Here is a 22,632-nt window from a genome sequence, read left to right as displayed (position 1 = left end):
AGAAGAAGGCTTTAGTCCATCAAACTTCTCAGACCTAAAGGAGGAACTACGTAACCAGTGGAAAGAAACTAAAAACCTTGAAAAAAGAATGGATGAATGGATAACCAGAATAATCAAAGCAGAGAAGACCTTAAAAGAACTGATAGAGATGAAAACAATAACACGAGAAATACGTGACAAATGCACAAGATTCAGTAACCAACTCAATCAACTGGAAGAAAGAGTATCAGCAATTGAAGATCAAATGAATGAAATGAAGCGAGAAGTGTGGAGAAAAAAGAGTAAAAAGAAATGAACAAAGCCTCCAAGAAGTAAGGGATTATGTGAAAAGACCAAATCTACATCTGATTGGTGTGCGTGAAAGTGACGGGGAGAATGGAAGCAAGTTGGAAAACACTCTTCAGGATATCATCCAGGAGAACTTCCTCAACCTAGTAAGGCAGGCCAGCATCCAAATTCAGGAAATACAGAGAGTGCCACAAACATACTCCTCGAGAAGAGCAACTCCAAGACACATAATTGTCAGATTCACCAAAGTTGAAATGAAGGAAAAAATGTTAAGGGCAGCCAGAGAGAAAGGTCGGGTTACACACAAAGGGAAGCCCATCAGACTAACAGCAGATCTCTCAGCAGAAACTCTACAAGCCAGAAGAGAGTGGGGGCCAATATTCAACATTCTTAAAGAAAAGAATTTTAAACCCAGAATTTCATATCCAGCCAAACTAATTTTCATAAGTGAAGGAGAAATAAAATCCTTTACAGACAAGCAAATGCTGAGAGATTTTGTCACCACCAGGCCTGCCCTACAAGATATCCTGAAGGAAGCACTAAACCTGGAAAGGAAAAACAGGTACCAGCCATTGCAAAAACATGTCAAAATGTAAAGTCCATCGAGGCTAGGAAGAAACTGCATCAACTAACGAGCAAAATAACCAGCTAATATCATAATGATAGGATCAAGTTCACACATAATAATATTAACCTTAAATGTAAATGGACTAAATGGTCCAATTAAAAGACACAGACTGGCAAATTGGATAAAGAGTCAAGACCCATCAGTTTGCTGTATTCAGGAGACCCATCTCACAAGCAGAGACACACATAGGCTCAAAATAAAGGGATGGAGGAAGATCTACCAAGCAAATGGAAAACAAAAAAAAAGCAGAGGTTGCAATCCTAGTCTCTGATAAAACAGCCTTTAAACCATCAAAGATCAAAAGAGACAAAGAAGGCCACTACATAATGGTAAAGGGATCAATTCATAAGGAAGAGCTAACTATCCTAAATATATATGCACCCAATATAGGAGCACCCAGATTCATAAAGCAAGTCCTTAGAGACTTACAAAGAGACTTAGACTCCCATACAATAATAATGGGAGACTTTAACACCCCACTGTCAACATTAGACAGATCAACAAGACAGAAAGCTAACAAGGATATCCAGGAATTGAACTCAACTCTGCACCAAGCAGACTTAATAGACATCTACAGAACTCTCCACCCCAAATCAACAGAATATACATTCTTCTCAGCACCACATTGCACTTATTCCAAAATTGACCACATAGTTGGAAGTAAAGCACTCCTCAACAAATGTAAAAGAACAAATGTAAAAGAACAGAAATTATGACAAACTGTCTCTCAGACCACAGCAATTAAACTAGAACTCAGGACTAAGAAACTCAATCAAAAGTCCTCAACTACATGCAAACTGAACAACCTGCTCCTGAATGACTACTGGGTATATAACGAAATGAAGGCAGAAATAAAGATGTTCTTTGAAACCAATGAGAACAAAGATACAACATACCAGAATCTCTGCGACACATTTAAAGCAGTGTGTAGAGGGAAATTTATAGCACTAAATGCCCACAAGAGAAAGTAGGAAAGATCTAAAATTGACACCCTAACATCACAATTAAAAGAACTAGAGAAGCAAGAGCAAACGCATTCAAAAGCTAGCAGAAGGCAAGACATAAGTAAGATCAGAGCAGAACTGAAGGAGATAGAGACACAAAAAACCCTCCAAAAAAATCAATAAATCCAGAAGCTGGTTTTTTGAAAAGATCAACAAAATTGATAGACCGCTAGCAAGACTAATAAAGAAGAAAAGAAAGAAGAATCAAATAGACGCAATAAAAAATCATAAAGGGGATATCACCATCGACCCCACAGAAATACAAACTACCATCAGAGAATACTATAAACACCTCTACGCAAATAAACTAGAAAACCTAGAAGAAATGGATAATTTCCTGGACACATACACTTTCCCAAGACTAAACCAGGAAGAAGTTGAATCCCTGAACAGACCAATAGCAGGCTCTGAAATTGAGGCAATAATTAATAGCCTACCAACCAAAAAAAGTCCAGGACCAGACGGATTCACAGCCAAATTCGACCAGAGGTATAAGGAGGAGTTGGTACCATTCCTTCTGAAACTATTCCAATCAATAGAGGGAATCCTCCCTCATTTTATGAGGCCAACATCATCCTGATACCAAAGACTGACAGAGATACAACAAAAAAAAGGGAATTTTAGACCAATATCCTGATGAACATCGATGCAAAAATCCTCAATAAAATACTGGCAAACCGAATCCAGCAGCACATCAAAAAGCTTATCCACCATGATCAAGTGGGCTTCATCCCTGGGATGCAAGGGCGGTTCAACATACACAAATCAATAAACGTAATCCAGCATATAAACAGAACCAAAGACAAAAACCACATGATTATCTCAATAGATGCAGAAAAGGCCTTTGACAAAATTCAACAGCCCTTCATGCTAAAAATTCTCAATAAATTCGGTATTGATGGAACATATCTCATAATAAGAGCTATTTATGAGAAACCCATAGCCAATATCATACTGAATGGGCCAAAAAAGCATTCCCTTTGAAAACTGGCACAAGACAGGGATGCCCTCTCTCACCACTCCTATTCAACATAGCGTTGGAAGTTCTGGCTAGGGCAATCAGGCAAGAGAAAGAAATCAAGGGTATTCAGTTAGGAAAAGAAGAAGTCAAATTGTCCCTGTTTGCAGATGACATGATTGTATATTTAGAAAACCCCATCGTCTCAGCCCAAAATCTCCTTAAGCTGATAAGAAACTTCAGCAAAGTCTCAGGATACAAAATTAATGTGCAAAAATCACAAGCATTCTTATACACCAGTAACAGACAAACGGAGAGCCAAATCATGAATGAACTCCCATTCACAATAGCTTCAAAGAGAATAAAATACCTAGGAATCCAACTTACAAGGGATGTAAAGGACCTCTTCAAGGAGAACTACAAACCACTGCTCAGTGAAATCAAAGAGGACACAAACAAATGGAAGAACATACCATGCTCATGGATAGGAAGAATCAATATCGTGAAAATGGCCATACTGCCCAAGGTAATTTATAGATTCAATGCCATCCCCATTAAGCTACCAATGACTTTCTTCACAGAATTGGAAAAAACTGCTTTAAAGTTCATATGGAACAAAAAACAACCCCGCATTGCCAAGAACATCCTAAGACAAAAGAACAAAGCTGGAGGCATCACGCTACCTCACTTCAAACTATAATACAAGGCTACAGTAACCAAAACAGCATGGTACTGGTACCAAAACAGAGATATAGACCAATGGAACAGAACAGAGTCCTCAGAAATAATACCATACATCTATAGCCATCTGATCTTTGACAAACCTGACAAAAACAAGAAACGGGGAAAGGATTCCCTATTTAATAAATGGTGCTGGGAAAACTGGCTAGCCATAAGTAGAAAGCTGAAATTGGATCCTTTCCTTACTCCTTATACGAAAATTAATTCAAGATGGATTAGAGACTTAAATGTTAGACCTAAAACCATAAAAACCCTAGAAGAAAACCTAGGTAATACCATTCAGGACATAGGCATGGGCAAGGACTTCATGTCTAAAACACCAAAAGCAACGGCAACAAAAGCCAAAATTGACAAATGAGATCGAATTAAACTAAAGAGCTTCTGCACAGCAAAAGAAACTACCATCAGAGTGAACAGGCAACCTACAGAATGGGAGAACATTTTTGCAATCTACTCATCTGACAAAGGGCTAATATCCAGAACCTATAAAGAACTCAATCAAATTTACAAGAAACAAACAACCCCATCAAAAAGTGGGCAAAGGATATGAACAGACACTTCTCAAAAGAAGACATTCATACAGCCAACAGACACATGAAAAAAAATGCTCATCATCACTTGCCATCAGAGAAATGCAAATCAAAACCACAATGAGATACCATCTCACACCAGTTAGAATGGCAATCATTAAAAAATCAGGAAACAACAGGTGCTGGAGAGGATGTGGAGAAATAGGAACACTTCTACACTGTTGGTTGGACTGTAAACTAGTTCAACCACTGTGGAAAATGTGTGGCAATTCCGCAAGGATCTAGAACTAGAAATACCATTTGACCCAGCCATCCCATTACTGGGGATATACCCAAAGGATTATAAGTCATGCTGCTATAAAGACACATGCACACGTATGTTTATTGCGGCACTATTCACAATAGTAAAGACTTGGAATCAACCCAAATGTCCATCAATGACAGACTGGATTAAGAAAATGTGGCACATATACACCATGGAATACTATGCAGCCATAAAAAAGGATGAGTTCGTGTCCTTTGTAGGGACATGGATGCAGCTGGAAACTATCATTCTCAGCAATCTATAGCAAGAACAGAAAACCAAATACCACATGTTCTTACTCATAGATGGGAACTGAACAATGAGATCACTTGGACACAGGAAGGGGAGCATCACACACCAGGTCCTATTGTGGGGAGAGGGTAGTGGGAAGGGATAGCATTAGGAGATAAACCTAATGTAAATGACGAGTTGATGGGTGCAGCACACCAACATGGCACATGTATACATATGTAACAAACCTGCACATTGTGCACATGTACCCTAGAACTTAAAGTATAATAAAATTTTTAAAAATGCAAATATATAATTTAATCTTTAAATTCACTTTTATAAAATTCCCTCTTACATAAGGCTCACAAAACATAGAAGAAACACTTCAAAATTAGATGAGGCAAAAATTAATACTGCCAATTCAAAGAATTCTGCCAGAGACATATAGCACTGTTTATGAAATGCAACAAATGGCGGAAATAGTGAATTTTTGACATTTTCACTTTCTACTTTCAAAAGGAAGCAAAATTAAGCCAAACTCACAAGTCTATTTGCCTGCATAAAAATTAAAAACTAAGTATTTCCTCAGCCAACATGCTTAACAATTGCTAATGTTTGACTAGAAACAGATAGGTAAGAAAAATAAAGACTTTATATTACAGAGTACAAATGTGTTTGTACTTACAGATATTGCTGGGGAGAGTGTTATATTCCCTATAGATACTTTTAATTCATCCAAAGAAGCCATTGTGTGATGTGAGTTATTTGGATGCATAGGCTTAATTTCTATCCGATACTTCTTTGGTTCTTCATCTTCAGAGTCGGAATCACTAGATGAGTAGAAATGGTTCTCTTTGGTATGTGAGTTTCAGTTAAAGAATTGTTTTTAAATTACCTTAGGCATATAACCAGTTTTTCACACATCTATTTTTAAAAAAGAACGAAACCTTTAAGAGTAAAACAGACTTTAGGCCGGGCGTGATGGCTCACACCTGTAATTCCAGCACTTTGGGAGGCTGAGGCAGGCGGATCACAAGGTCAGGAGTTCGAGGCCATCTTGGCTAACAAGTAGAAACCTTGTCTCTACTAAAAATACAAAAAATTAGCTGGGCATGGTGGCACGCACCTGTAGTCCCAGATACTCAGGAGGCTGAGGCATGAGAATCACTTTCACCCAGGAGTAAGAGGTTTAAGTGAGCCAAGATCTCACCACTGCACTCCTGCCTGGGAGACAGAGTGAGACTTCGTCTCAAAAAAAAAAAAAAAAAAAAAAAAAAACACACACACACACACACACACACACACACACACACACACACAAGAGTAAAACAGACTTTAACAGAAATAAGATTACTAACTTTTATTAATATGTCAAGGCCAGGCATGGTGGCTCACACCTGTAATCCCAGCACCTTGGGAGGCCCAGGCAGGTGGTTCACTTGAGGTCAGGAGTTCGAGACCAGCCTGGCCAATATAGTAAAACTGTCTCTACTAAAAATACAAAAACTGGCCAGACATGGTACGCACACTTGTAATCCCAGCTACTTGGGGGGCTGAGGCAGAAGAATCGCTGAAACCTGGGAGGCAGAGGCTACAGTGAGCCAAGATTGTGCCACTGCACTCCTGCCCGGGCAACAGAGCAACACTCTGTCTCAAAAAAACAAACAAACAAAAAAACCAATACGTCAAATGACAAATAAGGAATCACATTTTATAATTAATAAAAAATTGGAAGAGGCTTTAAGTAATATATGATTTTCTTATAACTGCCTCCTTATATGCCAACATAATCCATAAGAATACCCAGATGATGAAAGGATATCATTCTGATTTGTTTCTGGTTTAATACTGTAGCCTTCTTCATCTACATCAGGAATGTTCTAAGGGAAAAAGAAAAAAAAATTATGACAACTCCAACGTACAAAATTATTAGAGATTATCAAAGTAATCTCAAGTATTACTAAGGAACCAAACCACTTCTCAGATATCAACAGGTTAATGAGATAACACTGAAGAAAAATTACATCCTTTTAGTTAATTAGCTTCAAATCACACTCCATGCTTTGGATATCTGAAAGAGGGAAAACCTGCAAAATGAAACAGGAGAGACACAACTCATAATTTCAGGGCAAGAAATCACCGAGGTGGAGACCAATTCAGATTGCTCAAAATCTACAGTTTCTGCTATAAATGAGGAAGAATACGTTAGTTTAAAAACTACATGTGATTTGAAAGCTATTATCAAGTTAAATATTCTTTTTGCTATAAGCTCTACGGAAATATAAGATCTAGCACCTCTTTACACAGTTTAAAGTTTGGGTGAACTAGCGAAACTATCTAAGACAAACCATCAATGTCTGCCAACATGCCAGAGACACCATGTGTCTCATGAGAGAGGCAGGCCTGACAAAATAAAACAAGACCTAAAAAACCTTGAACCTGGATCTGATCAAGCCTCTAGATCCAAATGCCAATTTAAATAATATAAAGAAGTAAAACATAATACAGTATGGCAACATAATCAGCAAAATCCAGACTACAGGAAACTATAAAACAAACCACCTAGTCTTGCCAATAAAAACACAGAAAGCGGACTGGGTGCAGTGGCTCACGCCGGTAATCCCAGCACTTTGGGAGGCCAAAGCAGGCGGATCATGAGGTCAAGAGATCAAGACCATCCTGGCCAACATGCTGAAACTCCGTCTCTACTAAAAATACAAAAGTTAGCTGGGCATGGTGGCGCGTGCTTGTAATCCCAGTTACTCCGGAGGCTGAGGCTGGAGAATGGCTTGAACCCAGGAGGTGGAGGTTGCAGTGAGTCAAGATCATGCCACTACACTCCAGCCTGGTGACAGAGCGAGACTCCGTCTCAAAAAAAACAAAAACAAAAACAAAAAAACCAGAAAGCTAAACAGAGAGGGAGGGAGGGAAGGGGAACCTATAGATCAAGAGAGACTTAAGACATATCAACAAATCCAAACAAAGCATAATAAAACAGACATCAAAGATGATAAATATAAATACTGAATGGTTATTTGAAAGTACTAAGGAGTTGTAAATTATTTCTAGATGTGATGATATTGTGATTATGTTTTATAGATAAATACAATGTAAACTCAGATGAAATTATATTATTCTAGAATTTGGGCAGAAGAAATGGATGGGCAGGATTGGCTAGGGCAAGCTGTTGTTGGGGCTGACTGATGAGAGCCCCAACATGAGAACCTATGATGGTATTTTTTATAAATAAATATATATATATATATACACGAACACACACACACACACTCTCACACATATTTGTTTAGAATTCTTCAAAATAAAAAAATAAAAATAATCTAGCTGGGAATATTAAAAACAGCAGAAGTAGCCTAAATATTATAACTCAGAAATTAGTTTTAATACATTTTAACAGCTTCAAGAACGGTTTTCTGGTCACATTATAAAATTCCCATAAGTTGGAAGAACACTGCAAACAAGGAGAAATAACATATACAAAGACACAGAAAGATAAACATTCAGTTCAGGGGCTCAGAAAAAGTTTTTTTTCAAGTTAAAGAAAACTGGGCATGCCTAAAAGCAGAAGAGGAGCCAATAAATACTACAGATATCATAGATATGTGAGATAAAATGAGAACAAGGTACTCTAAGAGTCAAGAAAAAACAGGGTAAGACAAAGAGGCCCTTCCCCGTTCCTCAAGGACTAGGAAAAATTAAAAGTAAGAAAACGGGTATTTGGGTAGGAATGCCAGCAGCTTTGTGGAAAACCAATTTTTCATTCAAATCCTCAAAGTAAAGAAAGAAAAAGCTAAGACTATTTGTATCTTGGGGTGTGCTGTGGTGAAGCGAAAGGACTGACAGTGTAAATGAATGAAAATATAAACCATAAGCAAAAAACACACAAAATGAGAAATAAAAGACTACCAAGAAAATTAAAACTACATTAAGATACCAAATTCAAAAGCTTGAAAATATACTCTGTTGGTGAAGTTGCAGGGGAAATGCATATTCGTACTTTGTGGGTATTAATACAAATTGGCACAACCCCTATAGAGAAAAATTTGGCAATGTGTAACAAAACTACATATACATTCACTCTTTTACCCAGGAATCCCATTTCTAGAAATTCACCGTGAAGATACAGCTCCAACTATTTAAAAATACATATGCACAAGGTTATTCATTAAAGATTATTTATAACCGGTAATTATTAGAAATTACCTAAATGTCCAAGCATAGCTGAATAAACTATGGTACATACACAAAATGGGTAGAGACATCCCTCCATATCAGCAGGTTCAGTTTCAGTATTTGCACGTATTCAACCAACCGCAGATTGAAAATATTTTTATTTATTTAGTTAGTTTTTTGAGATGGAGACTTGCTCTGTCACCCAGGCTGGAGTGCAGTGGCCCAATCTCAACTCATTGCAACCTCCATCTCCTGGGTTCAAGTGATTCTCCTGCCTCAGCCTCCCTAATAGCTGGGATTACAGGCGCGCACCACCACACCCAGATAATTTTTGTATTTTTAATAGACACAGGGTGTCGCTATATTGGCCAGGCTGGTCTTGAACTCCTGGCCTTAGGTGATCCGCCCACCTCAGCCTCCCAAAGTGTTGGGATTATAGGCATGACCCACTGTGCCCGGCAAAAATATTTTTTAAAAAATAAAAAATAAGCTGGTTGTGGCAGCTCATGTCTGTAACCCCAGTTCTTCAGGAGGCTGAGGCAGGAAGACTGCTTGAGCCCATGAGTTCGAGACCAGCAATAGAATGGGCAATATAGTCAGACCTCATCTCTACAAAAAATTAAAACATCAGCTGAGCAGGGAGGCAAGCACCTGTAGCCCAGCTATTAGGGAGCTGAGGTGGGAGGATCGCTTAAGCCTGGGAAGTAGAGGTTGCAGTGAGCCCCGATGGTGCCACTGCACTGCAGCCTAGGCAACAGAGCAAGACTCTGTCTCAAAATAAATAAATAAATAAATAAATAAACAAAAATAAAAATACACAAAACATGAATCTTTAAAAAACACAGTAAAACAACTATTTACAACATCCATTTACATTGTATTAGGTATTATAAGTAATCTAGAGATGATTTAAAGTATGACTTAAAGGATGCTGTGTAGGTTATATGTAAACACTATGACAGTTTATATAAGGGACTTGAGCATTCAGTGATTCTGGCATCCTCAGGGAGTTTTAGAACCAATCCTGCAAGGACACTGAGGAACAACTATACTAGGCAGCTGTTAAAAAGAAAAAAAAAAAAAAAAGGAGAAAAGTTCATATGAACTAATATGGAGTAATTACCAGGAAATACTGCTAATTTTTTTTTTTTTTTTTTTTTTTTTGAGACGAGGTCTCGCTCTTGTCCCCAGGCTGGAGTGTGATGGCATGATCTCGGCTCACCGCAACCTCCGCCTCCCGGGTTCAAGCGATTCTCCTGCCTCGGCCCCTCTGAGTAGCTGGGATTACAGGCGCCTGCCACCATGCCTGGCTAATTTTTTTTTGTATTTTTAGTAGAGATGGGGTTTCACCATGTTGGCCAGGCTGGTCTCGAACTCCTAACCTCAGGTGATCCACCCACCTCGGCCTCCCAACGTGCCAGGATTACAGGCGTGAGCCACCGCGCCTGGCAATACTGCTAATTTTTAAAAAGCCAAGTAGTAAAGAACATATATAGTATTATAACTTTTAAGTAAGAAGAGCAAATGAGAACACAAACATGTATCTGCTTATCTTTAATTAAAAAAAAAAAAAAACTACAGAAAGGATAATTAGAACACAATAAAGTTGGTTACCTACAAGGAAGGGCACAGGAAAGAGGAACACTTCTCTGAATATGCTTTTGTGGTTAGATAAAGGAATATTTGAAATTTGGGGGCAATATATACTTAAGTATTTAGAGACAAAGGGCCAGAATATATTTAATTTGTGCTCAAATGGATCAGAAAAAACATTATACACATATAAACACATGCACAAATATAGAGAGAATGCAAATATGACAAAAATAAAGGGCATACAAGTGTTCTTCATATGATTTCATTCTTGCCATTTTGTAAGTTAGAAATTATTTCCAAATTAAAAAAAAAAATTAATGGAAAGAAAAGGCTGCCAAGGAATTGCAGCAAAAATCCTTTTACTGGTAAGGTATTCTATTCTTCTAATCACTTTCTAAAGCTCAGCAAGAAAGATAAGAAGAACCGTGAAGGCAGGCACAACCCAAGGTTAGGGAGAACTAAGTGCGGCATTTATGTGACTATCACTTCCAGACTAATCAGTCTACCGTAGCTAGCAGTGAGTTAACAGATGAAATTAAAAACCAGAAATAAAAAATCTAATGTAGGGTGAAGAGCAGATTCTACAGATAAAAAGATGACAAAGGCCATGTTTTTAACACTGAAGGTAGAACATTTTCTCTTTCTACTGCTTGCTAATATGCAAACATCACTTTAAAATACTTTAAAAATAAGGAAACTTTGCTAATCGTGAATCTTTTAGAAATCAGAATGAAAGGTTTTTTCAAAATACTTTGTCCCCATTCCAAGTACCCTAGAAACACACCAGGTATTTAGTCTCCTGGAGGTTCTATCTCAAATTTAACAATGGACTACTTTAAATTTGTTTAGAATACACTATTTGTTTAGAATACACTATATAGCACAATGTAATAATTTAATAACACCAAGCTGTTTTCTATATGGCTGAGTAAGCAGCTTTTGGACCAACCTCCTGCAGATTACAACGATAAATTCTGATCAAAACACATCAACAGGCCAGGCATGGTGGCTCAGGCCTATAACCCCAGCATTTTGGGGGGTCAAAACAGGAGGATCACTTGAGGCCAAGAGTTCAAGACCAACCTGCTCAATATAGCAAGACCTTGTCTCTACTCAAAAATTTAAAAATTAGCTGGGTGTGGTGGCACATGCCTGTATTCCTAGCTACTTGGAAGGCTGAAGCAGGAAGGATCACTTGAGCCAAGGAGTTCGAGGCTGTGGTAAGCTAGGATTGTGCTACTGCACTCCAGCCTGAGCCACAGATCAAGAACCTAGCGCTATTAAAAACAAAACAAAACAAAAAACACCATAAACAACTATCTGGAGGTAATGGAAAATGACCTAGAGCCCCCACTAAAATAGCTCTACAAAGTGAATCAATGAAAAACTCTATAAAGTCAAAATGTAATTCTAAAAAAAGGTTCAAATAACCTACACAAAGGCAAGAAAAAAGCAAAGTAAAACAAAAAACAGAGGAACAAACAGAAAACAAAAATAAAATGGCAATCTTAAAATCTGACAATATCATTACATATAAATGGTCCAAACATAGCAATTAAAAGGCAGAGATTGGCAGAATGGATTTTTAAAAACATAATCCAACTATCTGCTGTCTACAAGAAACTTCAAATATAACAATACAGTTAGGCTGAAAGAAAAAGGATGGAGGCCGGGCGCGGTGGCTCAAGCCTATAATCCCAGCACTTTGGGAGGCCGAGACGGGCGGATCACGAGGTCAGGAGATCGAGACCATCCTGGCGAACACGGTGAAACCCCGTCTCTACAAAAAAAAAAAATACAAAAAACTAGCCGGGCGAGGTGGCGGGCGCCTGTAGTCCCAGCTACTTGGGAGGCTGAGGCAGGAGAATGGCGTAAACCCGGGAGGCGGAGCTTACAGTGAGCCGAGATCGCGCCACTGCACTCCAGCCTGGGCGACAGAGCGAGACTCCGTCTCAAAAAAAAAAAAAAAAAAAGAAAAAGGATGGAAACAATTATACCAGGCAAACATGAATAACAACAAAGGGTAAAAGAGGATGTCTTAATATTAGATAAGGTAGATTTCATAAAGAAAATTATCAGGGTCAGAGAGGAACATTATGTCCACACAAAAACCTGTAAACAATTGTTCACAGTAACTTTAATAGCCAAGAATTGAAAAACAACTAAAATATCCTACAATGGATGAGTGGTTAAACAAACTTTAGTACATCCAAAACAAGGACTACTACTCAGCAACAAAAGATAAACTATTCATATGTACCACAACCTGGATAAATCCCCAAAGAACTGTGCTGAGTGGAAAAAAGCCAACCTCAAAAGCATACATATTGTATGATTTCACTTATAGAACAATCTTGAATTGACAAAATTATAGGAATGAAGAAAAGGTTAGTGGCTGCCAGAGGTTAAGGAAGGTGTAAGGAAAAGTGGCTGTAAAAGGGCAACCAACATGAGAGATTGTTGTGGTACTGAAAATGTCCTGTTTTGACTGAATTAGTGTCAATATTCCAGTTGTGATACTACATGACAGTTTTGTAAAATGTTAGTGTCAGGAGGAAGGGGTAACAAGTACACAGTACTGTTATGTACACCATCTTTGCAACCTTCCATGCATCTTTATTTCAAAATAAAAAGTTTTTCTTAAAAGCAGTGATTCTCAGTGTACTATCTTTTTACTGCTAGAACTATTCATAGAAACCTGATATTAATAAAAGCTTACACATTACCTGTGTTCATCTTTACCCATTCAATCCATGATTTCTATATTAGGGCCTATACAGCTGGAGTGAAGCCCTAGGTCAAAAGCAGTATGAACAAGAATAGAACAGGCAACTTCACCCATCAATCTTAAAGACAGTTGTTTACTCTGGCTAAAGTGGTGGTGGCAATGTAAAAAATATATACCAGAATGGAGCTCAAGAAACAAGAGTAAATGAAATGTTTCTTAATTTCTGTTTGGAATGGGGACATAGGCCAAAACCAAAAAAAAAGTAAAAAAGAGCAATTATACTTCCTTGGCTAACTTTCAAAACATGCAATTGCTAAAAATAATTTTTTTAATTACACGGACCTTTAAAGAAAGGAATAAGAAATGAACAATAATTTCCCTACTAGGATAGCTTATTGATGTTTTAAAAAATAATTAGCAAGAGGAAGCCATGAATAGGCCATAAGTTATTATTTATAAGCTACAAATAAAAGAAAATAACAAGCCTGGACAACACAGTGAGACACCGCCTCTACCAAAAACGAAAAAACATAGCCAGGCATGGCGGTATATGCCTGTGTTCCCAGCTACTCAGGAGGCTGGAATGGGAGGAACACTTGAGCCTGGGAGGTCAAGGCTGTAGTGAGCTACGATCGTGCCACTGAACTCCAGCCTGGGTGACTGTATTTGTCTGTTCTCACATTGCTATCAAGAACTATCTGAGACTGGGTAATTTATAAAGAAAAGAGGTTTAATTGGTTCACAGTTCCACAAGCTGTACAGGAAGCATGGCTAGGGAGGCCTCAGGAAACTTAAAATCATGGCGGAAGGCAAAGAGGAAGCAGGCACGTCTTACATGGCCAGAGTAGGAGGAAGAGAGTGAAGAGGGAGGTAATACACACTTTCAAACAACCGGATCTGGTGAGAACTCACTCACTGTCACGAGAACAGCGAGGTGGAGATCCATCCCCTGACCCAATTGCCTCCCACCAATCCCCTCCTCCAACACTGGGGATTACAATTTGACAACAGATTTGGGCAGGGACCCAAATCCAAGTAACATCAGCCACAGAGCAAGACCCCATCTCAAAATAAAATAAGTAAAAAGAGTCTCCTTTCTCTACTGACCATTGCAATTCTTGGCCCCAATGGTATCCACAATTAAAGTGTCTTGTAACTCATTCTTCTAAAATAAAGATAACACATATATCCACATATTTATATTCTATTTTTAAAACAGCAATCACTTAAAAGATCATACTTGTTTTTATTTAGTAAGTTCTTTCCATATCAGCAGATACAGATCAACTTAACTCTTTATAATATCTATTACCCCACCAATTTATTTAACCAGTTCCCATTTTGATGGATTCTTTGGTGTTTCCAGTTTTTTGCTAATACAAACAATGTTGAAATAAATATCTATCTCTCCCTCACTTTCTATGTATGCATGAATCTTAAGTGTGTGTGTGTGTACATACATATATATTTCATATATGTGTGTATATGTATACACACATACACCAATACAATGTGCGTGTGTGTGTGTGCGTGTGTAAAGTTTTGTTACTATAACTGTAACAGTAAATTCCTAGCAGGGAGATAGCATGGTCAAAAATGAACTCACACTTCTTATTTGGGGCAATACTGCCAAACTATCCACAAGATGGACAGTGTCAATTTACATTCCTACCAATAGTATGAGCGTATCAAAACCTTTGCTGGCCAGGAACAGTGGTTCACACCTGTAATCCCAGCACTTTGGGAGACTGAAGCAGGAAAATGGCTTGAAGCCAGGAGTTCAAGACCAGTCTGGGCAACACATCCCCAACTCTACCAAAAAAAAAGTTTAAGAAATTAGCTGGGCATGGTGACATGTGCCTACAGTCCCAGCCACATGGGAGGCTGAGGCAAGAATATCGCTTAAGCCCAGGAGTTCAAGGTTACAGTGAACTGTGATCACACAACTGCACTCAAGCCTAAGCAACAGAGTGAGACGTTGTTTCTAAATTAAAAAACAAAAAATTAAATTAAAAAGAAATTTCCCAATATGATTAGACACTATAGTAAATTCATTCTAATTTGCACCAGAAGAACACCACTATTTTGAGCAATATTTATTACGGTTATCACCACTTTTATTTCTTTTTATGAAAACTGAGCATTTTTATCCTATCCCCTTTTCCTACTAGGCACCCACTTACTTTTTGTATTGATTTGCATATAAACTCCATAAATGAAAGCAATTAGCCTGTCACATGTCTTGCAAAGATGCTCTGCCAGTTTGTCTCTGATGATTCAGATCCTTTTATATTTTTTCTAGTTTTATATATTTTTCATTTCTACACAGTCAAATTTATCAATTGCTTCTTATCCAGTATTAGAATTTTGTATTCTCTTTTGTATTCTGGATAAGTACTAAGTAAAGTTCAAAACTGGATAATATTATCATTATAAAATAGTATTAATTAGTTACTGAATTAAAAATGTTTTATTTAAAGGGAATATATATAAACTAAAACATGAAGTATTAAAGTTGCATTTAATTTTACAATCATCATTTTAATGCTACAAATAATTCAGAAATAAAATGCATAAAAATAATGCAGAAATAAAATGAGTACTAAAGTTATTGCCAAACACATCTGCTGCTTTTCATTAATTAGTTAACCAAGGGTATCAAACAAAGTAGCCAAGTGGTAAGGCAAACGTTATAACTCCAAAAATACACTGATGATTTTAACCCCATAACTCATTATGTCTATTTCTTATTTTTCATATAAATTCGTTAAATAATAATTGTATTTTAAAGCCAAAATATAAAACAAAATACTAATTTATCTTAGTTAAGTAACATAAAATACAGTGTTTCACAAAATATTTTTAGTTATTTTGGTATACTATGATGCTGTAAAAGATCAATGTTTTTGGATCAAAGGAAACAATAGTTATGCAGGCAGGAACAATAAGCAAAGGACAGAGATTGAAAATCCTATACTTATCAACATGAACGGTATCTAATGAACAGTTTGAAAAATATGCCCATCTATACATTACTTAACAACATTTGGTAAATCTACTCTTTCACTGTAACCACAGGGAGCTCCATTTGATGTCTTCTTTAATTACACATAAAGAAATACATTTAATCAAGAAATATAAGCAACCCTTCTTTAAAATAAAACAAAAAGCACAGAAAAGTACTGACCATGGTTCTTGTTGCTGTTATTTCTAAAATGACAAGCTCTCAAATGAAACTCAAATGCATACACAATGTTGTATTTTAATAGATCTAAGAATACATTAGTAAGAACACGACATTTTAAAATAAAGTATACAGATTTGATTTCTGGCATGTTTCCCGAGAAAAAGCAGTATGATATGGCACCACTCCAATTTTAAAAGTGAAATGTCCCACTTTTCAAAGGTGGTTAGAAATACTTTCTATTTAATAGGAAAGCATCTGGCAATGTAAATCCAAAAATACATCTGTAAAATAATTTTAATAGTGAATTTACAATATGATGGTATTTTTCTTGGAAAGACTGGTAACAACTCAACTCAAATACGTTAGGTTTGTCCTAATGAAAATAACTAATTTAAATTGTTTATATCAAAGTTAAATCTACTTACCAGTGAATCTGCATCAGGGCATTCACTATTAAAACAAAATATCAGAAATATTCAATAATTAGAATTGTCTGCTAATTATGCTTGTTTAAAGTCTTTACTTTGGTACTTAAAACATAGCTTTTATTTAAACTCTACAAAAAATATTTAGAGAAATGAAACCACGAAGATTAAAACAAACCAAATCATTTTAAAATTCAAAAAAGGCATTCTTATACCCATACCATCTGACAAAATAAAAAACAAATACCTTACAAGTATTCCTTTTTTCTATCAGCTTACATTATGCTTTAAGAGCTTATAAGTATTCTAAAACCTATTTTCAAAAGTAATTCTTTTCCATGAATATACTCACACATCATTGACTTTAAAAAAAAAGTCAATATTAAGTGGCAAGTAGTCTGAAAACCTAAAACTACTGGAAAAAATACAATTTTTAAACACGTCAGTTTCATTTGAAGTACTTTCCATAACTTAGTATACACAAAAGTCAAAACTAGTTTTTTCCAAATATACTGAGTAGACTTCCAGTTGGATGACTTTCTTATGTAATGTAATATGTAGTTGAGAACTGAAATTCTATCATTTAACTGATAAACAAGCATTGAATTTGCAAATAAACTAGTGAAAAGTATTATTTAAAATGTAAAACTAAAACATAAAGAAGACCTAAATACGTACAACTAAGGACAGTGAGGTCATAAAAAATGAGGTTGGATAGAAGTATTTCCATGTATGCACTCTAACATAAATTCACAAACAAAACTTAAGAGCGCAGATTTAAAAGGCTTTTGGACCTTTAAGTAATGACAGTTAAGGCATACAATGCAAGCTGAGCATCCCTAATCCAAAAATCTGAAATCCAAAGTGCTCCAAAATCTGAGACTTTTTGAGCACTAACAAGATGCTCAAACAAAATGTTCATTGGAACATTCTGGCTTTGGGATTTTTGGTTTAGGAATGCTCAACTGGATGTATTCTGCAAATACTTCAAAATCCAAAAAAATCTGAAATCCAAAACACTTCTGGTCTCAAGCATTTCAAAGGATACGCAATGTGTGTCAAAATCTTATACAAACAGATAAACGCCATTTATCCAAATACTAAGCAAACACCAGAAGAATCTACAAAATTGAAGAATTTTCTTAAAGGAATATAGGATAAAACAGACTGAAAAAATTAAAAAGGAGGAAGATGACAACATTGCTCTTAATCCAAAATGAAGTACCAAAGAGACAGGGTAAATGCAAACCCCAGGTGACTTACTTTCTTCTTCTTCTTTTTTTTTTTTTTTTCCATTTTTTCTCTGACACAGAGTTTTACTGTCACCCAGGCTAGATGGAGTTTAGTGGTGCCATGTCAGCTTACTGCAACCTCCGCCTCCCAGGTTCAAGCAATTCTCCAGCCTCAGCCTCCCAAGTAGCTGGGATTACAGGTGTGTACCACCACACCTGGCTAATTTTTGTATTTTTAGTAGAGATGGGGTTTCACAATGTTGGCCAGGCTGGTCTTGAACTCCTGACCTCAAGTAATCCGCCCTCCTCGGCCTCCCAAAATGTTGGGTTTACAGGCATGAGCCACTGCGCCTGGCCCCCCAGGTGACTTTCTATCCACTTAAAAGTCATTTTAAATTGCACATTTTGAAATACAGCTTCCTTACTGGTAGATGAGAAACGTTATACTTTAAACTTATGCATCCTCTGAAGAAATGTTCCAGAAAAGGCATAATAATAATAATCCAATCCTAGAGAATCAAATTAATAAAGATGTTAGAACATTTCTACTTTCTTCTTTTTTTAAAAAAAGATGCAGTTTGAACATAAAAGGAAGTGTTAAAAGTTCCAAAGAGTTTATTCTCTGGCTTTAAGCCAAAACACTCCAGTCACTGGGGTAAAGTACTTATCTGTTTGCCTTCACAGTGGGCTATATGAGATCCGCAGAAGAAGCTCCAGGAAGAGGAAGCTCTGAAAAGGGTCTGTCTCCCATAATTACTAGCATCTCAAAAGCCTTCTGGCTATGAAGAGGCATTTCAAGAGCCTCTGGCGTTTCAGGCAAAGTGAATTCTAACATTTTTCCTGCCAAGAAGTTTGAAAGAAGGTGATGATGGTGCAGTGGTTTAAGCACTGGCTGCCATTGGTTAAAAAACAAAACCAAAAAACCACCCTAAGTGGCTTAATATCATATTGGGAAATTATTGATAAGGAAAAGTGTTTTAAAAACCTGGTTAAAAAATATTATAAGCTCCGTACATGAACAATAATGAAACCCACACATTATAAAAATAATTTAAGGCCATGATTCTTTACAATATAGCCACTAACAGATGAACTAGATATATTTTAAAAACTTACTAATCAATTGATCAGATTTCAATATGTATTGCTAATATTATAAAAATAGATTAGGTTTCACCCACTTAAAAAATATCCCCTTCATAAATGCTCAAGAAAGACGTCTGAAGAAGATTTGATAACTATAGATATAAATCACTTTGCAACTGGTCTTGATTGGTTAACCAAATACTACTTGGGAGAGGGGAAGAGACAGCCATTTAAAATGAAAGAAATTCTAAGAAACTCAAATAGAAATATAACTAGGTAGAAAGCAAGAATACTTAAAGCACAAATTGTTCTCTTATGTTAAAAATAATGAGTGCCCATCAAATATTAAATCTCATGAGAATTCCGTTGATTATGCTAGGGAAGTGCAGTCTTTAAACTAATTTTCAGTCAGTGTTGGTGGGTCAACAAATCACTCACAACTTTTGATCAGTGTCTCTTCTATCTAAATGGACTGAGTAATCATGGAAAGAAAGATTTCTTTAATTTTAGTTTGTATCTGAATAATCATAGCTCAATGATTCTTAACCCCAGGTATACATTAGGAATTAAAGGGGCCGCTTAAAAAAGAGCAAAAATTATGTTGAGGTTTCATGCCGAGAGAATCTGATTTAACTGGTCTGAGGTAGGACCTAGCTTAGGTATATTTACTTTAATTTCCCAAGTAGTTCTAATGTGTAGCCACAATAGAAAACAAACAAACAAACAAACACAAACTTTGGTTAGCTAATCTAACTCAATTTCTTACATATTCTTTGTACATTAATTTTTTATTTTTAAAAGAAGGTAAATCAAGCCAGGCATGGTGGCTCAGGCCTGTAATCCCAGCACTTTGGGAGGCTGAGGTGGGTGCTTCACCTGAGGTCAGGAGTTCGTGACCAGCCTGGCCAATACGGAAAACCCTGTCTCTACTAAAAATACAAAAAATTAGCCAGATGTGGTAGGCGCCGTAATCTCAGATACTTGGGAGGCTGAGGCAGGAGGAGAATCGCTTGAACCTGGGAGGCAGAGGTTGCAGTGAGCCGAGACTGCGCCACTGCACTCCAGCCTGGGCAACAAAAGTGAAACTCCATCTCAAAAAAAAAAAAAAAAAGAAGGTAAATCAGACTTATAAGTGGACCAAATATTCCATCTAAAAGTGATGACCTAGTATAAATGGTAAAATATTAGGGCTTTTCTCTGCCCTATTTAACATTTTCCATCAATGTATACGTATCACTATATGCCTATACACTTAGAGTTGTCTAGAAGGATTTTCATCAAATAGTTGACCAGAGATTTTCTCTTAGGCATTAAGACTTTGATGAATTTTTTGTTTTCTTTGCACTTTTAATTTTTTAAAATATGCATTTATCATTTTATAAAAATGAGGATATTTCAAAAATTTCCATTTCTGGACATTAAAGCTTTTGTCTATAATATCTTAAATTTTTTAAATAATTAATAAGTTAATACTTTGATCTAAAACCAGAGGAACTGGCAGATGCATTTATTAATATTTAGAAAAGCTTGTTTTTCACACCTTACACATACACTTTTGAGTTATTTCCACAATACTTTTTTCTTTCCAAATGCAAAATAGTCTTATTCTTAATCACTTATAAAAATAAAAAGGATTTTGACAATATTTAAAATACTTACACAGATTCTGCATCTTTTTCCTTTTTGATGATTCCTGGCAAAGCAAAGGTCTTTCTTTTCCTTGGTTTTATACCTTTAAAATAAATATATATTGTTACAGAAACATAACTGTTCCTGATAAACATATTAAACTTAGGAATACATCTTGCATCTTCACACATAACTTGCTCATAACTGCTGATGCTAAATGTGGATGACAGAAATAAAATTATTAACCACTCAACGCTATTGGTTAGACTTTTCTTATGTTAATAAAACACAATCTATTATTCATCAAAAGATCCTAGAATGTTTACTTGATAGATAAAATTTTCTTTTCTTTTCCTAAGCCTCCCTTAAGTCATCTTACACATAATAAGCATATGGAGATATCTTAAAACTTCAAAGAAAGTGCATTATTCATTATACTAAATTTTGTTATAAACGTCAAATCATGTTATAAAGGTCAAATCATGTTTGCTTTTTAGAGGGTCACAAAATACAAATGTATTGTTTTAGATAAAAGGATGACACAGCAGACCCATTAGAACTATAATATGGGGCCAGGTGCAGTGATGCATGCCTATATTCCCAGCACTTTGGAAGGCCAAGGCGGACAGATCACTTGAACTCAGGAGTTCGAGACCAGCCTAGGCAACATGGTGAAACCCTGTCTCTACAAAAAAATACAAAAAATTAGCTGGGTGTGGTGGTGCGTGCCTGTGGTCCTAGCTACTCAGGAGGCTAGGGTGAGAGGACTGCTTGAGTCCAGGAGATGGAGGCTGCAGTGAGCTGTGATCACACCATTGCACTCCACCCTGAGTGACAGAGTGAGACCCTACCTCAAAAATTAAAAAAAAAAAAAAAAAAAAAAAAAAAAAAAAACAGAAACAGAAAAAAACAAAAACGAAAAAAGAAGTATAATATGAAAAGTTTACAATATGGCACTCTTGTGTCCATATGTTGTCCCTAATACAAACAATGCTATAAATGGATTCTACCATAACCGAGGAGTAAAAATTATCTTTGATTTTCCTAATAAGGCAATTCTTCATCCTCTTGACAAATTATTTTTAAAGGCCAGTCACACTATTAACTGTTGATAGAATTCAGCACTTAAGGCCTGGCGTGGTGGGTCACGCCTACAATCCCGGCACTTTGGGAGGCCGAGGTGGGTGGATCACCTGAGGTCAGGAGTTTGACACTAGCCTGGCCAACATGATGAAACCCTGTTTCCACTAAAAACACACAAAAAATTAGCCGGGCACAGTGGTGCACAGCTGTAATCCCAGCTACTTGGGAGGCTGAGGCAGAAGAATCATCCGAACCAGAAGGCAGAGGTTGCAGTCAGCCAAGATCATGCCACTGCACTCCAGCCTAGGTGACAGAGCGAGACCCTGTCTCAAAAAAAAGAATTCAGCACTTAAAACTTAGGTGTTTACTCTTTGAGAATTGAGCAATAGAGGCGGGGTGTGGTGGCTCATGCCTGTAATCCTAGCACTTTGGAGGCTGAGGTGGATGGATCACTTGAGCTCTGGAGTTCAAGACCAGTCTAGCCAACATGGTGAAACCCTTTCTCTAAAAAAAAAATACAGAAGTTGGTTGGGCATGGTCGCACACACCTGTAGTCCCAGCTAATTTTGGGGCTGAGGTGGTAGGATCGCTTGGACCTAGGAAGTCAAGGCTGCAGTGGGCAGAGATCACGCCACTGTACTCCAGCCTGGGAAACAAAACAAGACCCTGTCTACCAAAAAATAAAAAAAGAAGAGAGCAGTAGAGACCTTAGGTTTAAGCTAGCCCCTCATCTTACAGATGAGGAAATTCAAGAAGGGTTTTTGTTGTTTTTGAGACAGGGTCTCACTCTG

At 36.9% G+C, this 22,632-nt stretch overlaps 1 protein-coding gene across 1 annotated transcript in view; it reads right to left on the bottom strand.

Moving 5' to 3' along the window:
- Nucleotides 1–22,632, bottom strand: part of FCHO2 (FCH and mu domain containing endocytic adaptor 2) — a 143,355-nt gene that overhangs the window by 39,132 nt on the left and 81,591 nt on the right. Inside the window, exons 10-13 of the mRNA XM_030927399.1 lie at nucleotides 20,789–20,861; nucleotides 16,812–16,836; nucleotides 6,507–6,564; nucleotides 5,370–5,545 (exon numbers count right to left, since the gene is read on the bottom strand). Coding sequence (XP_030783259.1) covers nucleotides 5,370–5,545; nucleotides 6,507–6,564; nucleotides 16,812–16,836; nucleotides 20,789–20,861 — 332 coding nt within the window. The remainder of the gene's footprint in view (nucleotides 1–5,369; nucleotides 5,546–6,506; nucleotides 6,565–16,811; nucleotides 16,837–20,788; nucleotides 20,862–22,632) is intronic.

Source organism: Rhinopithecus roxellana, chromosome 3, assembly GCF_007565055.1.
Source record: "Rhinopithecus roxellana isolate Shanxi Qingling chromosome 3, ASM756505v1, whole genome shotgun sequence".
Lineage (NCBI taxonomy): Eukaryota > Metazoa > Chordata > Mammalia > Primates > Cercopithecidae > Rhinopithecus > Rhinopithecus roxellana.
Note: the sequence above shows the minus strand (reverse complement) of the source record. Positions and strands in the feature narration are given on the sequence as shown.